At 34.6% G+C, this 16,736-nt stretch overlaps 1 protein-coding gene across 4 annotated transcripts in view; it reads right to left on the reverse strand.

Annotated features, from left to right (window-relative positions):
* ATM (ATM serine/threonine kinase) overlaps positions 1 to 16,736 on the reverse strand; it is a 155,913-nt gene that overhangs the window by 85,719 nt on the left and 53,458 nt on the right. For all 4 annotated transcript variants that reach the window (XM_018059835.1, XM_018059834.1, XM_018059836.1 and 1 more), the window contains exons 20-30: positions 16,018 to 16,100; positions 15,765 to 15,920; positions 14,882 to 14,957; positions 14,621 to 14,751; positions 11,191 to 11,305; positions 9,370 to 9,543; positions 8,342 to 8,511; positions 6,689 to 6,935; positions 3,418 to 3,533; positions 2,226 to 2,352; positions 1,474 to 1,673 (exon numbers count right to left, since the gene is read on the reverse strand). In XM_018059835.1, coding sequence (XP_017915324.1) covers positions 1,474 to 1,673; positions 2,226 to 2,352; positions 3,418 to 3,533; positions 6,689 to 6,935; positions 8,342 to 8,511; positions 9,370 to 9,543; positions 11,191 to 11,305; positions 14,621 to 14,751; positions 14,882 to 14,957; positions 15,765 to 15,920; positions 16,018 to 16,100 — 1,595 coding nt within the window. The remainder of the gene's footprint in view (positions 1 to 1,473; positions 1,674 to 2,225; positions 2,353 to 3,417; positions 3,534 to 6,688; positions 6,936 to 8,341; positions 8,512 to 9,369; positions 9,544 to 11,190; positions 11,306 to 14,620; positions 14,752 to 14,881; positions 14,958 to 15,764; positions 15,921 to 16,017; positions 16,101 to 16,736) is intronic.

Below are 16,736 nucleotides of genomic sequence, written 5' to 3' on the forward strand. Positions count from 1 at the left end.
GAAGTCTGATGAGGTTGGAGAGAGGGTAGTCTTGTAGGACTGAACTCTTAATCTGTGGGATCTGACACTATGTACAGGTGGGTACCAGGTGATGTCTGAAGAATACCCTGGGTATGCATTGGGAATCCCCCTTCCTTCCCCTTACCACACACTGGAAGTGGTGAGCAGAACTGCTATGGTAACATGTATTTATGGCCATGTAAAATTAGCATATTTAAAATGTTAAAGAGAAGACTTTTAATATTTAAAGACTTCTAGAGCTGTGGAAAATTCTGAAAGAGATGGGAATACCAGACCACCTGACCTGCCTCTTGAGAAATCTATATGCAGGTCAGGAAGCAACAGTTAAAACTGGACATGAAACAACAGCCTGGATTCAAATAGGAAAAAGAGTACGTCAAGGCTGTATATTGAAACCCTGCTTATTTAACTTATATGCAGAATACATCATGGGAAACGCTGGGCTGGAAGAAGCACAGGCTGGAATCAAGATTGCCAGGAGAAATATCAATAACCTCAGATATGCAGATGACACCACCTTTATGGCAGAAAGTGAAGAGGAGCTAAAAAGCCTCTTGATGAAAGTGAGAGGAGAGTGAAAAAACTGGCTTAAAGCTCAACATTCAGAAAACAAAGATCATGGCAACCGGTCCCATCACTTCATGGGAAATAGATGGGGAAACAGTGGAAACAGTGTCAGACTTTATTTTTGGGGCTCCAAAATCACTGCAGCCATTAAAAGACTCTTACTCCTTAGAAGAAAAGTTATGACCAACCTAGGTAGCATATTGAAAAGCAGAAACATTACTTTGCCAACAAAGGTCCGTCTAGTCGAGGCTATCGTTTTTCCAGTGGTCATGCAAGGATGTGAGAGTTGGACTGTGAAGAAAGCTCAGCGCCGAAGAATTGATGCTTTTGAATTGTGGTGTTGGAGAAGACTCTTGAGAGTCCCTTGGACTGCAAGGAGATCCAATCAGTCCATTCTGAAGGAGATCAGCCCTGGGATTTTTTGGGAAGGAATACGCTAAAGCTGAAACTCTAGCACTTTGGCCACCTCATGCGAAGAGTTGACTCACTGGAAAAGACTCTGATGCTGGGAGGGATTGGGGGCAGGAGGAGAAGGAGACGACAGAGGATGAGACGGCTGGATGGCATCACCAACTTGATGGACTGAGTTTGAGTGAACTCTGGGAGTTGGTGATGGACAGGGAGGCCTGGCGTGCTTCGATTCACGGGGTCGCAAAGAGTTGGAGACAACTGAGCGACTGAACTGAACTGAACTGAACTGAGAGCTGGAGAAGTAGTGATTCACTTTGTAAAATATAATATATATATATATATATATATATATATATATATATAGCAAAATTCAGAAAATAATACTCTGGCTTCTACCTTGTAGAAGCATATAAATTTTTAATTAAGATGAGGGTAGAAAAGCTTCTTATATATTGGTCTAAATATATCATTTACCTTTGGTTGATATAGTGAATCAAAGTATAAATAACATCTCGAAGAACAAAGGCCCAAGCTCCTCCTAAGCCACTCTTTATATCGTTCATTAATAAACTAACAAACAGGTGATATATTTTAATAATTCTGTGCCTTTTGTAAACATTATTTGTCTCAGCTGCTTGCTCACATATGGCTAGAAGAATTTTCTGATAGGAATCCTAGAAAATAAAGATACATTTAGTAAAACCTTGCCTAACCACATATACTCAGACATAATACACACATTTTTATATTCAGATTACAGAATTCTAAATTTCAGAATTTTGCTTGGAGTTTTGATATCAAATGCAAAATATCACTTTAAGAAAATTACTACCTTAAATTTTAAAAAACTTGTCAGTTTATTTCATTTTCAGATAGTAAACAATATTTAGTAGTATATTCTTAAAAAAATACATATATACACACTTCCTGAGCCAACCTGACTAAAATGATGAAATTCAGCCCTCATATGTGACATATTTCAATTAATACTGACAAGTAAAATACCAAGATATAAACTTGTATATGAGTGTTTTTCTTAATTTATTCAAGTAAATTTTCCATTTGTTTACTTTTTTCTTTTCAAAATGTACTTATTAAAAAAAATAATAAAATAAAATGTACTTATACTTAACGAAAAAATAAAAATAAAATGTACTTAAACAGATTTTCTAGCTGAAAAAGATGGAATTCTCTCTTTAGGTGTTATACTAGTAAAGTATACTTACAGGGCTTTTGGAAAGAATTTCTAAAATGCTTTTAAGCTTGGTTTTATGGCAATTGCTGATATAGGCAAATGTCGCTTTAATCACATGTGATGGAAAATGAGGTGGATTAGGAGCAGGATCCAAATCCCTAAGAGTTATAGAAAAAAATCAGTCATCATTTTCAGAATAAAACTATCAAGAAAAAACATTTTCTTGATAGATCAGTGAAAATTCAAAAGAAAAATTTAGATTATAATAACCCCAAATTTTAGTTATTCTCTAGGTGAAAACTAGACTTTTAATAAAATCACAAATGACACATTACAGTCTATATACATCAATCAGAATACCTAAATAACTTTCTAGGAGGTAGTCAATAATTTGCTTAAAAAATCGTTAATAAAGTTAACAGCAGTTATAAAAAATAGACCTAGTTATCACTTTACTGAAGGTATGAATTAAAGCTCTATTCTAGTACTTTAAACTCAATAATATCTTTCAAAATTAAATTATTTATTTTAATTGGAGGATAATTACTCTACAATATTGTGATGGTTTTTGCCATACATTGACATGAATCAGCCATGGGTATACCCGTAAACAAAATAACATTCAAGACAGCAATCAAATACTACACCAAATGAAATTATACATGCAGAAGTATTTTAATAGGTATTATTACTGTTTTACATCCTTAGTATTGTATAGCATATAAAAAAGTTAAGGATGTTTTCAGTACCTTACAATCAAGGTAAATGAATAACAATGTATATGGATAACTCTACGATTCATAAACAACAAGTAGGTTTTACACGCAAATGAAATTGCAATATAGTAAGATTCTACTAGCAAAGGAAAATGGTGATACAGAAAGCCAAGTCACAGATAAGGAGAAGCGAACAAAGAATAATGGGTCATGAAGAAGAAAATTTCATGAGATAGGAGATGGCACAATGCTCAAATATTACAAAAAGACTGAGAATAAAAAGGTTACTGAATTTGCAAACAAAGTGGTAATTAAAAGAGCAGTTACTATGAAGAGGCTACAGTACAGCAGATAACTTCAATTCAAAGGTAACTATTTTAAAAGAAACAATTTAAAAGCACAGTACATGTCTAACAACTGAAATAGACATTTGAAGGTGTCAATTAATAAACTTCCCAAGGACCTTCTGAAATTGCAGCTAATCCTCTAAATTAAAAATATCCATACCCTGAGAAGTCACAGGGGTCAGTGCTTTGGCTGGCACCAGAAGTTGCTGGTTCATGTAACGTCATCAATAACTCCACTACAATCTCTGGTAAATTACTAATGAATAAATGATCAATCTGCAAGGATACAAAATAAAATATATTTAAGTTTTCCTGTCTGTGATCTTTAAGTCAGCTAGTTTAAGGGGTTCACGTTATTGTCTCATTTCCAAAATTATTCAGTGATTACAGAAGGAAATAGTTATCAAAGATCTAAGATCTGTAAGACATGCAACTAGCACTTTTTTCTGCTATGCAGCCAACCTACAGACTCAAAGGAAAATAGGGAAATCATATCAAACAAGACTCTCTTAATCCACCTTTTTCATTTAATTTTAAAGAATCACTTTAATGAGTAAGGCCTCAGGTCTAGCTTGAAATTCCTCAACCTAATCACTTTCCTGCCAACCAAATTCCCCACTGATCTATACCGCTCATCAATCTGCATTTTACCTTTATTTGAGAACACTATCTTAGAGAACTTTACTAGTAAGGATTCCCAGTGACTGGCAATTATCAACCCTTTGTTCCCTGCATATCTTTCCTCCAGATTCCAACTTGGTTGATATCCCAAATTCTGAGGCTAGCTGCTACCTACGTCATTCAGTTCAGTTCAGTCACTCAGTCGTGTCCGACTCTGTGCGACCCCATGAAGCGCAGCACACCAGGCCTCCCTGTCCATGACCAACACCCGGAGTTCACTCAGATTCACGTCCATCAAGTCCGTGATGCCATCCAGCCATCTCATCCTCTGTCGTCCCCTTCTCCTCCCACCTCCAATCCCTCCCAGCATCAGAGTCTTTCCCAATGAGTCTTTTCCAGCTCTTCGCGTGAGGTGGCCAAAGTACTGGAGTTTCAGCTTTAGCATCATTCCTTCCAAAGAAATCCCAGGGCTGATCTCCTTCAGAATGGACTGGTTGGATCTCCTTGCAGTCCAAGGGACTCTCAAGAGTTTTCTCCAACACCACAGTTCAAAAGCATCAATTCTTCGGCGCTCAGCCTTCTTCACAGTCCAACTCACACATCCATACGTGACTACTGGAAAAACCATAGCCTTGACTAGACGGACCTTAGTCGGCAAAGTAATGTCTCTGCTTTTGAATATGCTATCTAGGTTGGTCATAACTTTTCTTTCAAGGAGTAAGCGTCTTTTAATTTCATGGCTGCAGTCACCATCTGCAGTGATTTTTGAGCCAAAAAAAATAAAGTCTGACACTGTTTCCCCATCTATTTCCCATGTCATTAATACTAGGTAAAAATCCTCCTGGATAGGAACAGACTCTTCATCACCCACTTCTTGCTACAGGCAGCCTCACAAAAGGCATAAGTTCTCTAAATAAAAAGAGTGGGTATATGACATTACACCTCAGCCAAATGAATGAGAACTATAAAGTCTTAAAAGGTGTTTTTTGTTAGCTCTCCAAGTAATGAATTACAGTGCTTTAAACCAAAAGGCAAATGGGCTCATTTACTATCTTTACCTTTTCCACACAGAGATTTGGAAACCCTTCCTAACAGCAAAAATATTCTGGAATGTGGCACAACAGAAATCTAATGTAAAGATCTTAGCCTTTCCCTGTAACGTAACATTAGTTACAGCATATCATCAATTCCAAGGTTTCAGCCCTTTTAAAAATCCAGCCCTATTTCCAGTATATCTGGAATTAGTAAGACAAACTGGCAAAGTCTGATTAATATCAGAGGAAAAATTAGTGAGTTTCCCTGCACATAGGTGACAACTTGACTTCCTTAATTTTATATAATTTTCTTACAAGTAAATTTTTAACGTTTAAGCTAAAGGTACATAAAAATAATTCAAAAAAATTCAGATATCTAGGTATACATAAACAATCTTATAACTATATATTTTAGGCATTCAACACCTGACAGTTATAGAAGACTGAAAGATTGATAACAGTGGTACCATCACTTATCCACAGAAAAAAGAATCTGGATTGATTTAGATAAACTGCATATTAGAGAAACAGAGGAAAAAATTAACTTAAAACAATGATGCTAAATGAAACTGAGACAAATAAAAATTTATGTCTTTAACAAAGAAACTAAGAAATTATTTTTGATTTTTAGCTCTCTTTGTTCTTGAGACTAGTGTTTTAATCAGGGTTTAATGTAATCACATTTCCCATCTAGACTTATTCTGACTCAAAATTGCTTTCTTTTGATTTGAATACATAAAGAGGAATACTAAGAGTAGATCTGCTCAGAAGTCTAAGCTGAAAGATTGGGTGAAAGGGTCTGGAAGCAGACTGCCTCTCATTAATTCCATACCCTTTGGCAAGCCAACATTCTGTTCCAACTGCCTTTTAGGGAGGGAGCACCACTGCTCACCATCTTCCTCCAGCCTACATACTTACAACATCTCTGAATAGGAATAGCCCACCTAAGCAACTAAGAGACTTGCTGGTCACAGATAACTAGGCAATGAAAAAAGAGTCTGATGAAGTTTATCCAATTTTAATAGTAACGTTGACCAAGCTTTGTTAGTCTTCCTTTGCTTATGTTAAAAAGTGGAGAGACCAATTTTCTTTCACTTTAAAAAGTTTATATATGTATCTGAATATAAGTTGCCTCAAATAATTGTAGATATGTATAAATTACTATAAAAGAAACAAACTGTTAGGTCCTTTTTAACTTGACTCCATCTTTCATCAAATAATGAGTACTTGATATATACTAGATAGTTGGGATACATCAGAAAAAAGAAGAAAAATCCGACCTTTACAAGTACTTATAGTGGAGAAGGTTGATCAAAACCAATGAACATAATTCATAAGTAAGCTACATCATACATTTGAAGGTAGTAAATGCCCATGGAAAAAGCAGAGAATGGGAACATGGGATTGTACTCTTCCTTCAAAAATGAAGGGCTAAATGATAGTCAAGAGAAAGTGAAGATTTTCTATACCTTGTTCAGTGTTGCTTAAATTTAATAACCAGTTTGTATTCATGTATTACTACCAATGAAAACGATATTTTACAAGGAAAATGTGGTAAAATTTTCCAAAGTTAAAAAGAAAATTCCTGATTAAAAACATTTAAAAACCAATCAAGAGGAGAGAACACTGTACAATAACAAAAAAATTAATGGATTGCCTATGTGAGATAGTGATTATCATAAAATATTAAATTTAATTGCATAAGTGATGAATAGCCTGAAGTTATACCTCAGATCAACTATGGGATAAAAGGTATTGTAAATATTGAAGTCATACCTGTTTTCCTAATAAGCTTTCATCTTTAAGCATATCATAGACTTTGGTAGCAGTCTCTCTTTGCTGTGCCATCCCACTGTCTTCTGTACCCTCATAAGCAAAGTATGGAAGAATATTTACAAGAATCTTTGGAAAGGAGTCTGTCAGAAGACTTTTCCAATCCTCTTGAATTTGATTAGCAATTAACTTTACTTCATCAAAATGACTTCTAATCACTAGAGGTGGAATCAAAATTTTATAACAAGACCTAAAAATATAAAAATTAAAAACATACATTAAAAATGTAACTTTTCAAAGTAAAACTTTATAATATGGTCCTTAAAATAACAGAATGGTTTTGGAAATTCCTGGTGTTCCAGTGGACTCCAATGCTTCCACCATGGGTTCAATCCCTAGTCAGGAAAGTAAAGATTCCTTGAGTCATGTGGTGTGGGCAAAAAAATAAATAAAATAAATAAAATGGTTTAATAAGCTTAGAGCATCACTTTATCTAGATCATTAAGCATTCTTACTCTATAAAGACATGAAGTTAAGTAAATTTTAAATAGTCACACTAAAAAAACCAGAGATATTAAGAGTATTATCACCCTAAAGGCATGATGAAAAACAAGTGAAAATGAATTTATATTTATTTCTTCTATATAATCTTTATGAAAAATTATTATATAGTGAAAGGTGAAAGCAATTTATAAATTCAAAGAATAAATGTAGATATTGGCAAAATGAACAAGCAATAAGGACTATTGTTGCTGCTGCTGCTAAGTCACTTCAGTCGTGTCTGACCCTGTGCAACCCTATAGAATGCAGCCCACCAGGCTCCCCCGTCCCTGGGATTCTCCAGGCAAGAACACTGGAGTGGGTTGCCATTTCCTTCTCCAATGCATGAAAGTAAAGTCACTCAGTCATGTCCGACTCTTCACTACCGCATGGACTGTGGCCTACCAGGCTCCTCCATCCATGGAATTTTCCAGGCAAGAGTACTGGACTGGGTTGCCATTGCCTTCTCCGAATAAGGACTATTAAACAATTACAGATTGCCTTCCCATATCCTGATATTAAAGCATTATTATTTAGTTGTTTCAAACCACTCTATTTTCAAAATTCTCTTCTCCAGACTTGGGAGTTAACAAAATAAATACCTGTATATTAAACTTTAAATCATACAGAAATAACTAAATGGCCCACATTCAAACAGGAGAAAAGAAAAACAGAGCAAAAATAATCAGCTACCAATAATTTATCTTTGATTTTTCACAGGGAAAATTATTAAATATTAAAGCTGAAACAGACCTTAAAGATCTCTATACATCCTTGGGTGTGCACACAGTCATGTCCCACTCTTTGAGACCCCATAGACTGTAGCCTGTCAGGCTCCTCTGTCCATGGGATTTTCCAGACAAGAATACTGGAGAGGGTTGACATTTTCTACTCCAATAACTCCAGTAAGAAACTTTACAGTAAGAAACCAAGACCCAGTGGGTTCTTGTGGCTTGCCTAAAGTCATGTAACTGGCTTACTGGCACAGCTAGGACCAGATCCTAAGTTAACTAATAACCTTCAATATGCTTTCATTTATAAAAGCTGTCTTGATTCTCATAATATCATTAATACCTAATTTTAAATATCTTTCACATGTGCCATATGCAAACCTACCTATAGAAATCTTCAATGTTTGTGTAATTTAATAAAATAAAAGGAAAAGAAGATATACTGTATTCAGGATCTTGAAGATTTAGCCATTCCAATACCAAATAATCCAAATGAGAAGCCATGAAATCTTCTAAACATCTATATCCAAAAGTCTCAGAAACTTTCTTTAAAACCTATACAAATCAAAAAAGAAGTCAATGTTTTAATAATGAAATAATAAACTACTTACATCCTTAATTTTATTTACAGTATGGCTTTGAGCATTCATGTAAGTTTTCTATCCCTTGATTAACTTATCTATGCTGCTGTTGTTTGTTGTTATTTAGTCACAAAGTCATGTCTGACTCTTTTGTAACCCCATGGACTGTAGCTCACCAGACTCCTCTGTCCAAGGGATTTCCCACTGGGTAGGGAAGATCCTTCTCCAGGGGATTTTCCCCACCCAAGGATCAAACCTGGGGAAAAAGTTCCACTGGAAACCATGCTAGTTACATCAAGCCATGATCAATCATTGGTTTATCATGTAAAAATAAAGGATGGAAAGGCCTGGAACTTCTCAAACCATGAGTGCTGAGGTGTTGGACCAGGGGCGGGAGCAAACATTCTACAACACTGGACCCTGGTCTTTCTAATCATGCAACTTAAAAGCTTTCCATATCTAAAATTTGGACTTCTTGCCCCACTAGATTCCAAGGTTGTGCTCCATAATCCACCAGGCAAAATATGTATTGCTTTTTTATCTCCATGTATTTTCTCAAAAAAATACTATCCGAGAGAGTCTGGTCTGAATGATGACAAGTCATTCTTATTAGTTCAATGACAGTCTTGTGAAATACTCTTAAACTGAATGTAAAAAATGACACTGTATACAAATAAATATACTCTCTTACAAGTTACTGCTTTCCAATATTCCAAATCTAAAAATTAAAACCATCTTCAACTCTTTAATAAATGTCATATTTAAAATCTAGCTTTAATTGTTTAAAAGTTATCCAAGGATGATTACAATAAAAATATTCATACATACATACCTTTTTAACAAGGTGAGGCTCTAGTCCATTCTCTTTCACAGACTTGCATAGGGCGAATAAAGCCTGCTTTTCACAGACAGGGCTGCAGTGTAACACCACAGCTATCATCATCAGTAAAGTGGCTTTTCTATTACAAATCTCATCCAAACTTTCAGAGTTTTCAGTTCTGTGGGACTTTAGAATTTTTTAAACAATATGTAATGTAAATATTTAAATATTCCAAATAAACCAACCAGGCTAACACCAAAGAATACCACAACAACATCTAAACAGCCAGTGAACAGTTTTAAATCCCATAGTGATGGAGTTAAAGAGATTATGAGAAAGGACCAAAGTTGCTACAGTGGGAAAGACTGCTGTTGATAACACCTCACAGAATAAGACTCGTCAAACATTTCAATGAAGTATAAAGCACTTTGAAGAAAAAAGAAGAGAAAAAAAGTAACTGCAGGAATGTGAGCAAGACTAAAATCTCATCAACGACCAAGTATTACATTCTAAGATGTTTTACCATCTCATTACCATTGTAACTTAATATATATAGCTCTTTATCCTTTAAAAATATCATAGATATCACCAAAAAAACCTAATAAAGTCATACTACTAGATAAAATGATACATGCTTCTAGCTTAACAATCAATCATTAAACTCTTCCAACAGCCATAAACATTTTTTTGACTTACTATAATTGATAGAAGTTTATTTTCACTTTTAGAAAAAACTGCCAGTCACTGATCCTATTTCTATTTTTGGTACAAGAAAAAGTAAGGACCTAATTCCTTTACTAAATGGCAAACACTGACATGTTTAAAAATAGTTATGATGTTCCCAGGAAGTCAACTCCTTTACCTGTTCTATATGAGAGATAGGTCTAGAGACTCTCTAACATTTTAGTTAAAGATTTACTTTTACTGGGAACAAAACCAGCTGCCCTCTAAATGAATAGAAGATTCAAGTCCTTCTTATAAACTAGTTCATTACAGTCTGCTTCTGTTACTGACATCTAAGATGGAATTTGCTTTTTTTGATAGCCATTACAATGTCGGTTCATATTATGCTCTCAAGATGTAAAATTTCTCAAGTCTTTCTCCAAATAAACTGCTGTCAGGTCAGTGTTTTCTCTTTTTGTACATGACATGCTGATTTTAAAATATATCATATATGTTATCTCTAGTAAATTTTATATTATTTACACTCATTTTTGTAATCTCTTGAAATCTTTTTCAAAATTCACATTTTTTTTTTCATGTGATTCTGCTTTTCAGTTTTGTGCTGTTGTAGAACATATAATCATTTGGGTAACTGCTTCACATACTTTTAACAAACCCATCAAGGCATATATGAATGAATAAATTCTACCACTAAGACAACTTCTGCCATTTTAAGAAAAGATATTATTCTACAGAAAAATATGAAAATAATAAGGTTCATTAGAGAACACAAAGATAATTTGATCTTCCCAATTAGAACTTTTTTTCTCAATCCATTTCTTTCTATTGTTACCTGTTGTGAATTAGCTTTTAATCAGATCTTATGAAATAAAATTTTAAGCTAAAAAATAAGCCATTTATACTCCCATAATAACTCAGTAAATTCCATTTTTCCCACAAAAATGCTGCATATAAGTTGAACCAAAAGAAACCGCCATTATTAAACCAATTTTGACCTATAAATGAAGCAATTTCAATCAATTCATATAGCTGTTCTAGTCTAACTATGAACAATTACATATAAACTATCTTAGGCCAAACTTGGTAAAATAACATATGGCATATTTATAGAAAGTATATATAATAACAAATATATATTAATAAAATTACCAATTCTCTCATTCCTTCCTGAGCTTTAAAGTATGCATTTTCAAAAGCTGTCTGCTGAAGCTTCAAAGGAAGTGCTTTCAATGTAGAAGAACCTCGTTTTATATGCTGAAACAATCTTAAAAAAAAAAAGCAAAAAGTGAAATGATTTTTAATCTTTACTTTCCAAAGCATATTTACAGGGCAAAAATAAATCACTTTGTGAGACATACTAACATATTAGGTCTTTTTTTTTTTGTATATTTAGTTCATTTGAGGTTACTTTTCCTGTTTTTTTTAAATATAAATTTATTTAATTGGAAGCTAACCACTTCACAATACTGTACTGGTTCTGCCATACATCAACACGAATCCACCAGGGGTACACCTGTGTATTCACATCACTTTGTGAGACATACTAACATATTAGGTCTTCTTTCAAAAGACCAAGGAAATTAAGTCTAGTAGGTTCAAAGCTTCTAATATTAGAATGGATGTTTACCAAACATCCCATTTTCTCCTAGAACTGAAAAGTGTCTCAAAAGATTTTAGCTTATTGCCCAAACTTGAATATCCCTGAATGCAAACTAACCAGAAAAAAAAATTATCCTCTGGTAAAATATCAACAAGAAGCCACCACAGGCTCTTACATCAACCTGTCTAACATTTAATCACAACTTAAAAGTTATTGCTTCCCTGATAGCTCAGTTGGTAAAGAATTTGCCTGCAATGCAGGAGACCTTGGTTCAATTCCTGTGTTGGGAAGATCTGCTGGAGAAGGGATAGGCTACCCAGAATTCTTGGGCTTCTCTGTAGGCTCAGCTGGTAAAGAATCTGTCTGCAATGCAGGAGTCCTGGGTTCGATCCCTAGGTAGGGAAGATCCGCTAGATAAGGGAAAGGCTACCCACTCTAGTATTCTGGCCTGTGCAGTCCATGGGGTCACAAAGAGTTGGACACGATTGAGTGACTTTCACTTTCTAAAAGGTATTAGCTTTAATGTCTTGATGTTCCATTAAAATTATTTTTATGTGGTAGAGGAGAGCTGATTAGTGCTTTTTTGCATAATGTAACATCATATTTAAGGACAACTCTTTAGCCTATTTTGTCTTTTACCCTTTTATATTAATCAAAACATATGAATGTATCAACTTTTTGGTATTTCTCTCATTCCTCAGTTTCTCCAATCTCTCTTCAGCAGCTTAATATTAAATATCTAACAAGTAAACAACCAATAAATAAATAAATATGTTCATGCTGTTCATGAATTTATGCATTTTTGAATCCTAAGAGATTTTTTAAATGTCAGCACTACACTGCTTTATTATATTCAACTTGTTATCCTCTGTAACCCTAGGTCTTTAATTTCTGTACATATTTTCTTTTTTAAGTATTTGAAATAAAGCACACATTAGCAAACATTACAATGCACTGTGATTTTACTAAAAATAGTCCTAAACCTGAGGAGTTAGACATGTTTCTGACCTAGGAAAACATTATTTTCAGAATATCAAAATTTTGGACACATCATGTGTTCTAACACGTATATTTATGCGACTGTGTGGTAATTTCTTCAGTGTTCTTTAATTATTGGTCATCTACATTTGAACATAAAAACTGCTCAAATGATTTTTAGCTTTGATGTTTTAAGCATAATGTAATTTTTTTTCAAATATTGATTGATTTTACAAAGTATTAAACACCTGGCACATTCCAAGTGTTATTTTAGGTGCTAAATACACAGGAAAAGAGACAAAGACAAACACTCTCTCGAGCTCATATCCTAGATAAATGTGTTAAAATTAATATTTCAACTGGTGATAAATGCTATAGAGAAAAATAAAGCAGAGAAATTTTGTTTATAGGAGAGTGAGGTGGGAAAGGCAGAGGTAGGTTACAATCTGGAGTTTTAAAATCAACTTAATAACCCATTAAACATGTAGTTCCTAAAATTTAATATTTGCTTCTTCAGGTTGTTATTGTTGTTCAGTTGCTAAATCATGTGTGAATCTTTGTGAACCCATGAAATACAGCACGTCAGGCTTCCCTGTCCTTCGTAAGTTTGCTCAAACTCAAGTCCATTGAGTCAGTGATAACAACCAAACATCTCATGCTCTGTTGTTCCCTTCTCCTCTTTCCCTCAATCTTTCCCAACATCAGGCTCTTTTCCAATGAGTCAGCTCTTGGCATGAGATGGCCAAAGCAGCTTCAGCATCAGTTCTTCCAATGACTATTCAGGGTTGATTTCCTTTAGGAATCTCCTTGCTGTCCAAGGTACTCTCAAGAGTCTTCTCCAACACCAGTTCGAAACCATCAATTCTTTGGCACTCAGCCTTCTTTATGGTCCAACTCCCACATGTATACATGACTAATGGAAAAACCATAGCTTTGATTAGACGGACCTTTGTTGGCAAAGTGATATCTCTGCTTTTTAATATGCTATTTAGGTTTGTCATAGCTTTTCTTCCAAGGAACAAGCATCTTTTAATTTCATGGCCACAATCACTGTCTGCAATGATTCTGGAGCCCAAGAAAACGAAATCTGTCACTGTTTCCACTTTTATCCCCATCTATTTGCCATAAGTGATGGGACCAGATGCCGTGATCTTAGTTTTTTGAATGTTGAGTTTTAAGCCAGATTTTTCACTCTCCTCTTTCACCTTCGTCAAGAGACTCTTTAGTTCCTCTTCACTTTCTGCCATTAGAGTGGTGCGATCTGTACATCTGAGGTTGTTGACATTTCTCCTGGCAATCTTGATTCCAGCTTGTGCTTCATCCAGCCCAGAATTTCTCATGACGTACTCTGCACATAAGTTAAATAAGAAGGGTAACAATGATCAGCCTTGATGTATGCCTTTCCCAATTTTGAACCAGTCCGTTGTTCTATGTCTGGTTCTAACCGCTGTTTCTTGACTCACAGACAGGTTTCTCAGGTGGCAGGTGAGGTGGTCTGGTATTCCCATCCGTTTCAGAATTTTCTACAGCTTGTTGTAATCCACACAGTCAAAGGCTTCTTTAGGTACGCAAACATAAAACACATTCTTGTGGGAGAATCACTCCAATGCCTAATTTTATGTTCACTTGAATAAATATGATTATAATTAGCAAAACATCAAATGTGCTAATTTTCATTTTATAAACTCATGTAAAATCTCTCTAATACCTAAAAGCCCTGTGTCTCTAATTGGGAGTAGACACATCTCAACCACTTACTAGATGTATGGCACTTACCACCTTACTTTATCTGTCTAAGCCACAGAATTTTCGTTACTAAATTAGATAAAATAATCATATCTAAGTGAAAGAGCTGTCAGAGTTAATAAAAAACAATGCCATGCATACAGGCTATGCTTAGTAATCATATTTTAATATCACCCCTAGTGAGCTATAACTGTGCTAGACATTGAACTGCTATCTGCAGCACTCCAGATACTTCATGAATACTTGACCCATTACCTATTGATTGACTCCGCAGCCAACATGCGAACTTGGTGATGATTATCAGCAAGAAACTGTGGAAATACTTCATTTACAGGAAGATCTTTTCCCTTTACATTCAGAATAGACCATTTTGAATAAGGATCAGCCTATGGGAAAAGATGAATTGAGTTAAATGTGAAATACTAAGAGAAAAACTACCCATTAACAAATAGAAATAAAGACTGCTTTTAAAACGTCACTGGAGACCTTACTAATAATTAAAGTGGAATAACTCACCTCAAGCAAAGTTTTAAGGCAGTTTACTAGTGCCATTCTTACAGAGAATGTACTTTTCCCCTCCTTTGTTAAGTGCCTGAAATTAAGTACATGTCTTAATATCAAGTAATTATTCCAGTAAAAGCATAGTCAAAAAAAAAATCACTGGACATTAAGATTATTCTAGACAACTTCCAAAATTATTTTCCATGATAAATTTAATTCTCACTATGCAGTATATGCCAATATTCTCACCTTTCAAAAATTCCAGCTAAAATAAATTGGTTTGAAAAGCAGCTTATTTTAATATATTTGTGTCATATGATTATGCCTCATTTGGGGGCTATCACACTTCAGCTAACCATGTTATTGAAAACATGCTTGAAAAGGAAAACATTTTAAATGTATATCAAAGATTTAAAAAACTATATTCTGTACTGATTCAGAAATGCTTACCCACCAAATGGTATTAGGGTTCTGAATTACATATATATGCTCCTCTATAATATCTTAGTATTATTTCACACCGTGACTCTGTGCATGAAACAATCAGATACTGACAAGGCCAACTTGTTCACTTTAGGAATATAAACTACTCAACTGATTTATTAGACTTGTTGCACTTTGCTTTAATTCATCATACTTGTCAAACTATTAAGTGATTCAGAATTCAAAGGGAAATACACTAAACTTACTTTAGGAAGCCAAGCCTTAAGCAGAAAACAATTTAGGTCTTCAAGCAATTAAGAAGGGAAATACAAGTTACATTTCACTATTGTTAAAAAACGTATATAGCTACATTCAAGGATTAGAAGAAATCACTAAAGTAGAAACGCAAAGTTTGCATTTGTATGCAAAAGTGGCAAAAGAAAATCAAGAACTCCATAAAATAATCTATACCCACCAAAATGCTCCAATCACTGTTAGAAACTGTCCTTGAGCATCCCTTGTGTTCTCATCATCCATATTTCTGTGACATAGGTTCATCACTACGTGAAGGACATGGTTTAAAATGGTTTTACAAACATCTTGGTCACGGTGATAAGATGAACACACATTGCTGTGGTGGAAAAAATTTAACTTTATCAGCATAACAGAACACACCAGTTTGGTTTATAAATTGAGAGTGAATATTCTATATGGTTTTAATGTCTTACGGTAGTGGTTTTAGAAGTTTTGCAACATCTTCCATTGGCAAGGGATATTCTTCTCCAGGAAGCGCCTTTAAAAGCACTAGATACTAAGATGAGGGGGGAGGGGGGGAGAATTAGTTTTTTTTCAAATGATATTTATTTATCATTCACTTAAATAAATACATATATGTAAACCATAAATTCATATATATAAATACATGTGCCTATACATACACACTTGAGCAGTGAATTTTTTTTACCAGGCAATAGCAGGAGAGTTTGAAGTCAAAGAGAGTGGGATACAAATCCTAGCACCACAATGTTACTACTTGTGTGGTTTTAAAACTTGCCTTGTCATCTGCCTCTTTGTATTCTCAGCTGTAAAATAAGGATACAGCACTTACCTGGCCAGATTACTGTGAAGATGAAAGGAAATGAATGTAAAGGTCTAAATTTTTTTGACAGCATTCAGTGAGTGACAGTTGTTATCACTGTTGGGATTAACTGCCTGAGCAAGAGTCTGAAACTATGTCACCACCCTCTCAAAACAATACTTGAGGTTTAAAACTTCAATGGTTAAAAACTATTCTATTAATGAATTTTAGAAAGCGGAGATAATTATGCACAGTGAATAATTCAAATATCCTGACTTATCATCCTGTAGGCTCTCTATGGTACAATATAAAAGGCTTCTGAGCAACTACTAGCATAATGGTAAGTTATAACTAGGCAGCCAGTTTCTG

This window comes from Capra hircus, chromosome 15 (assembly GCF_001704415.2).
Source record: "Capra hircus breed San Clemente chromosome 15, ASM170441v1, whole genome shotgun sequence".
Lineage (NCBI taxonomy): Eukaryota > Metazoa > Chordata > Mammalia > Artiodactyla > Bovidae > Capra > Capra hircus.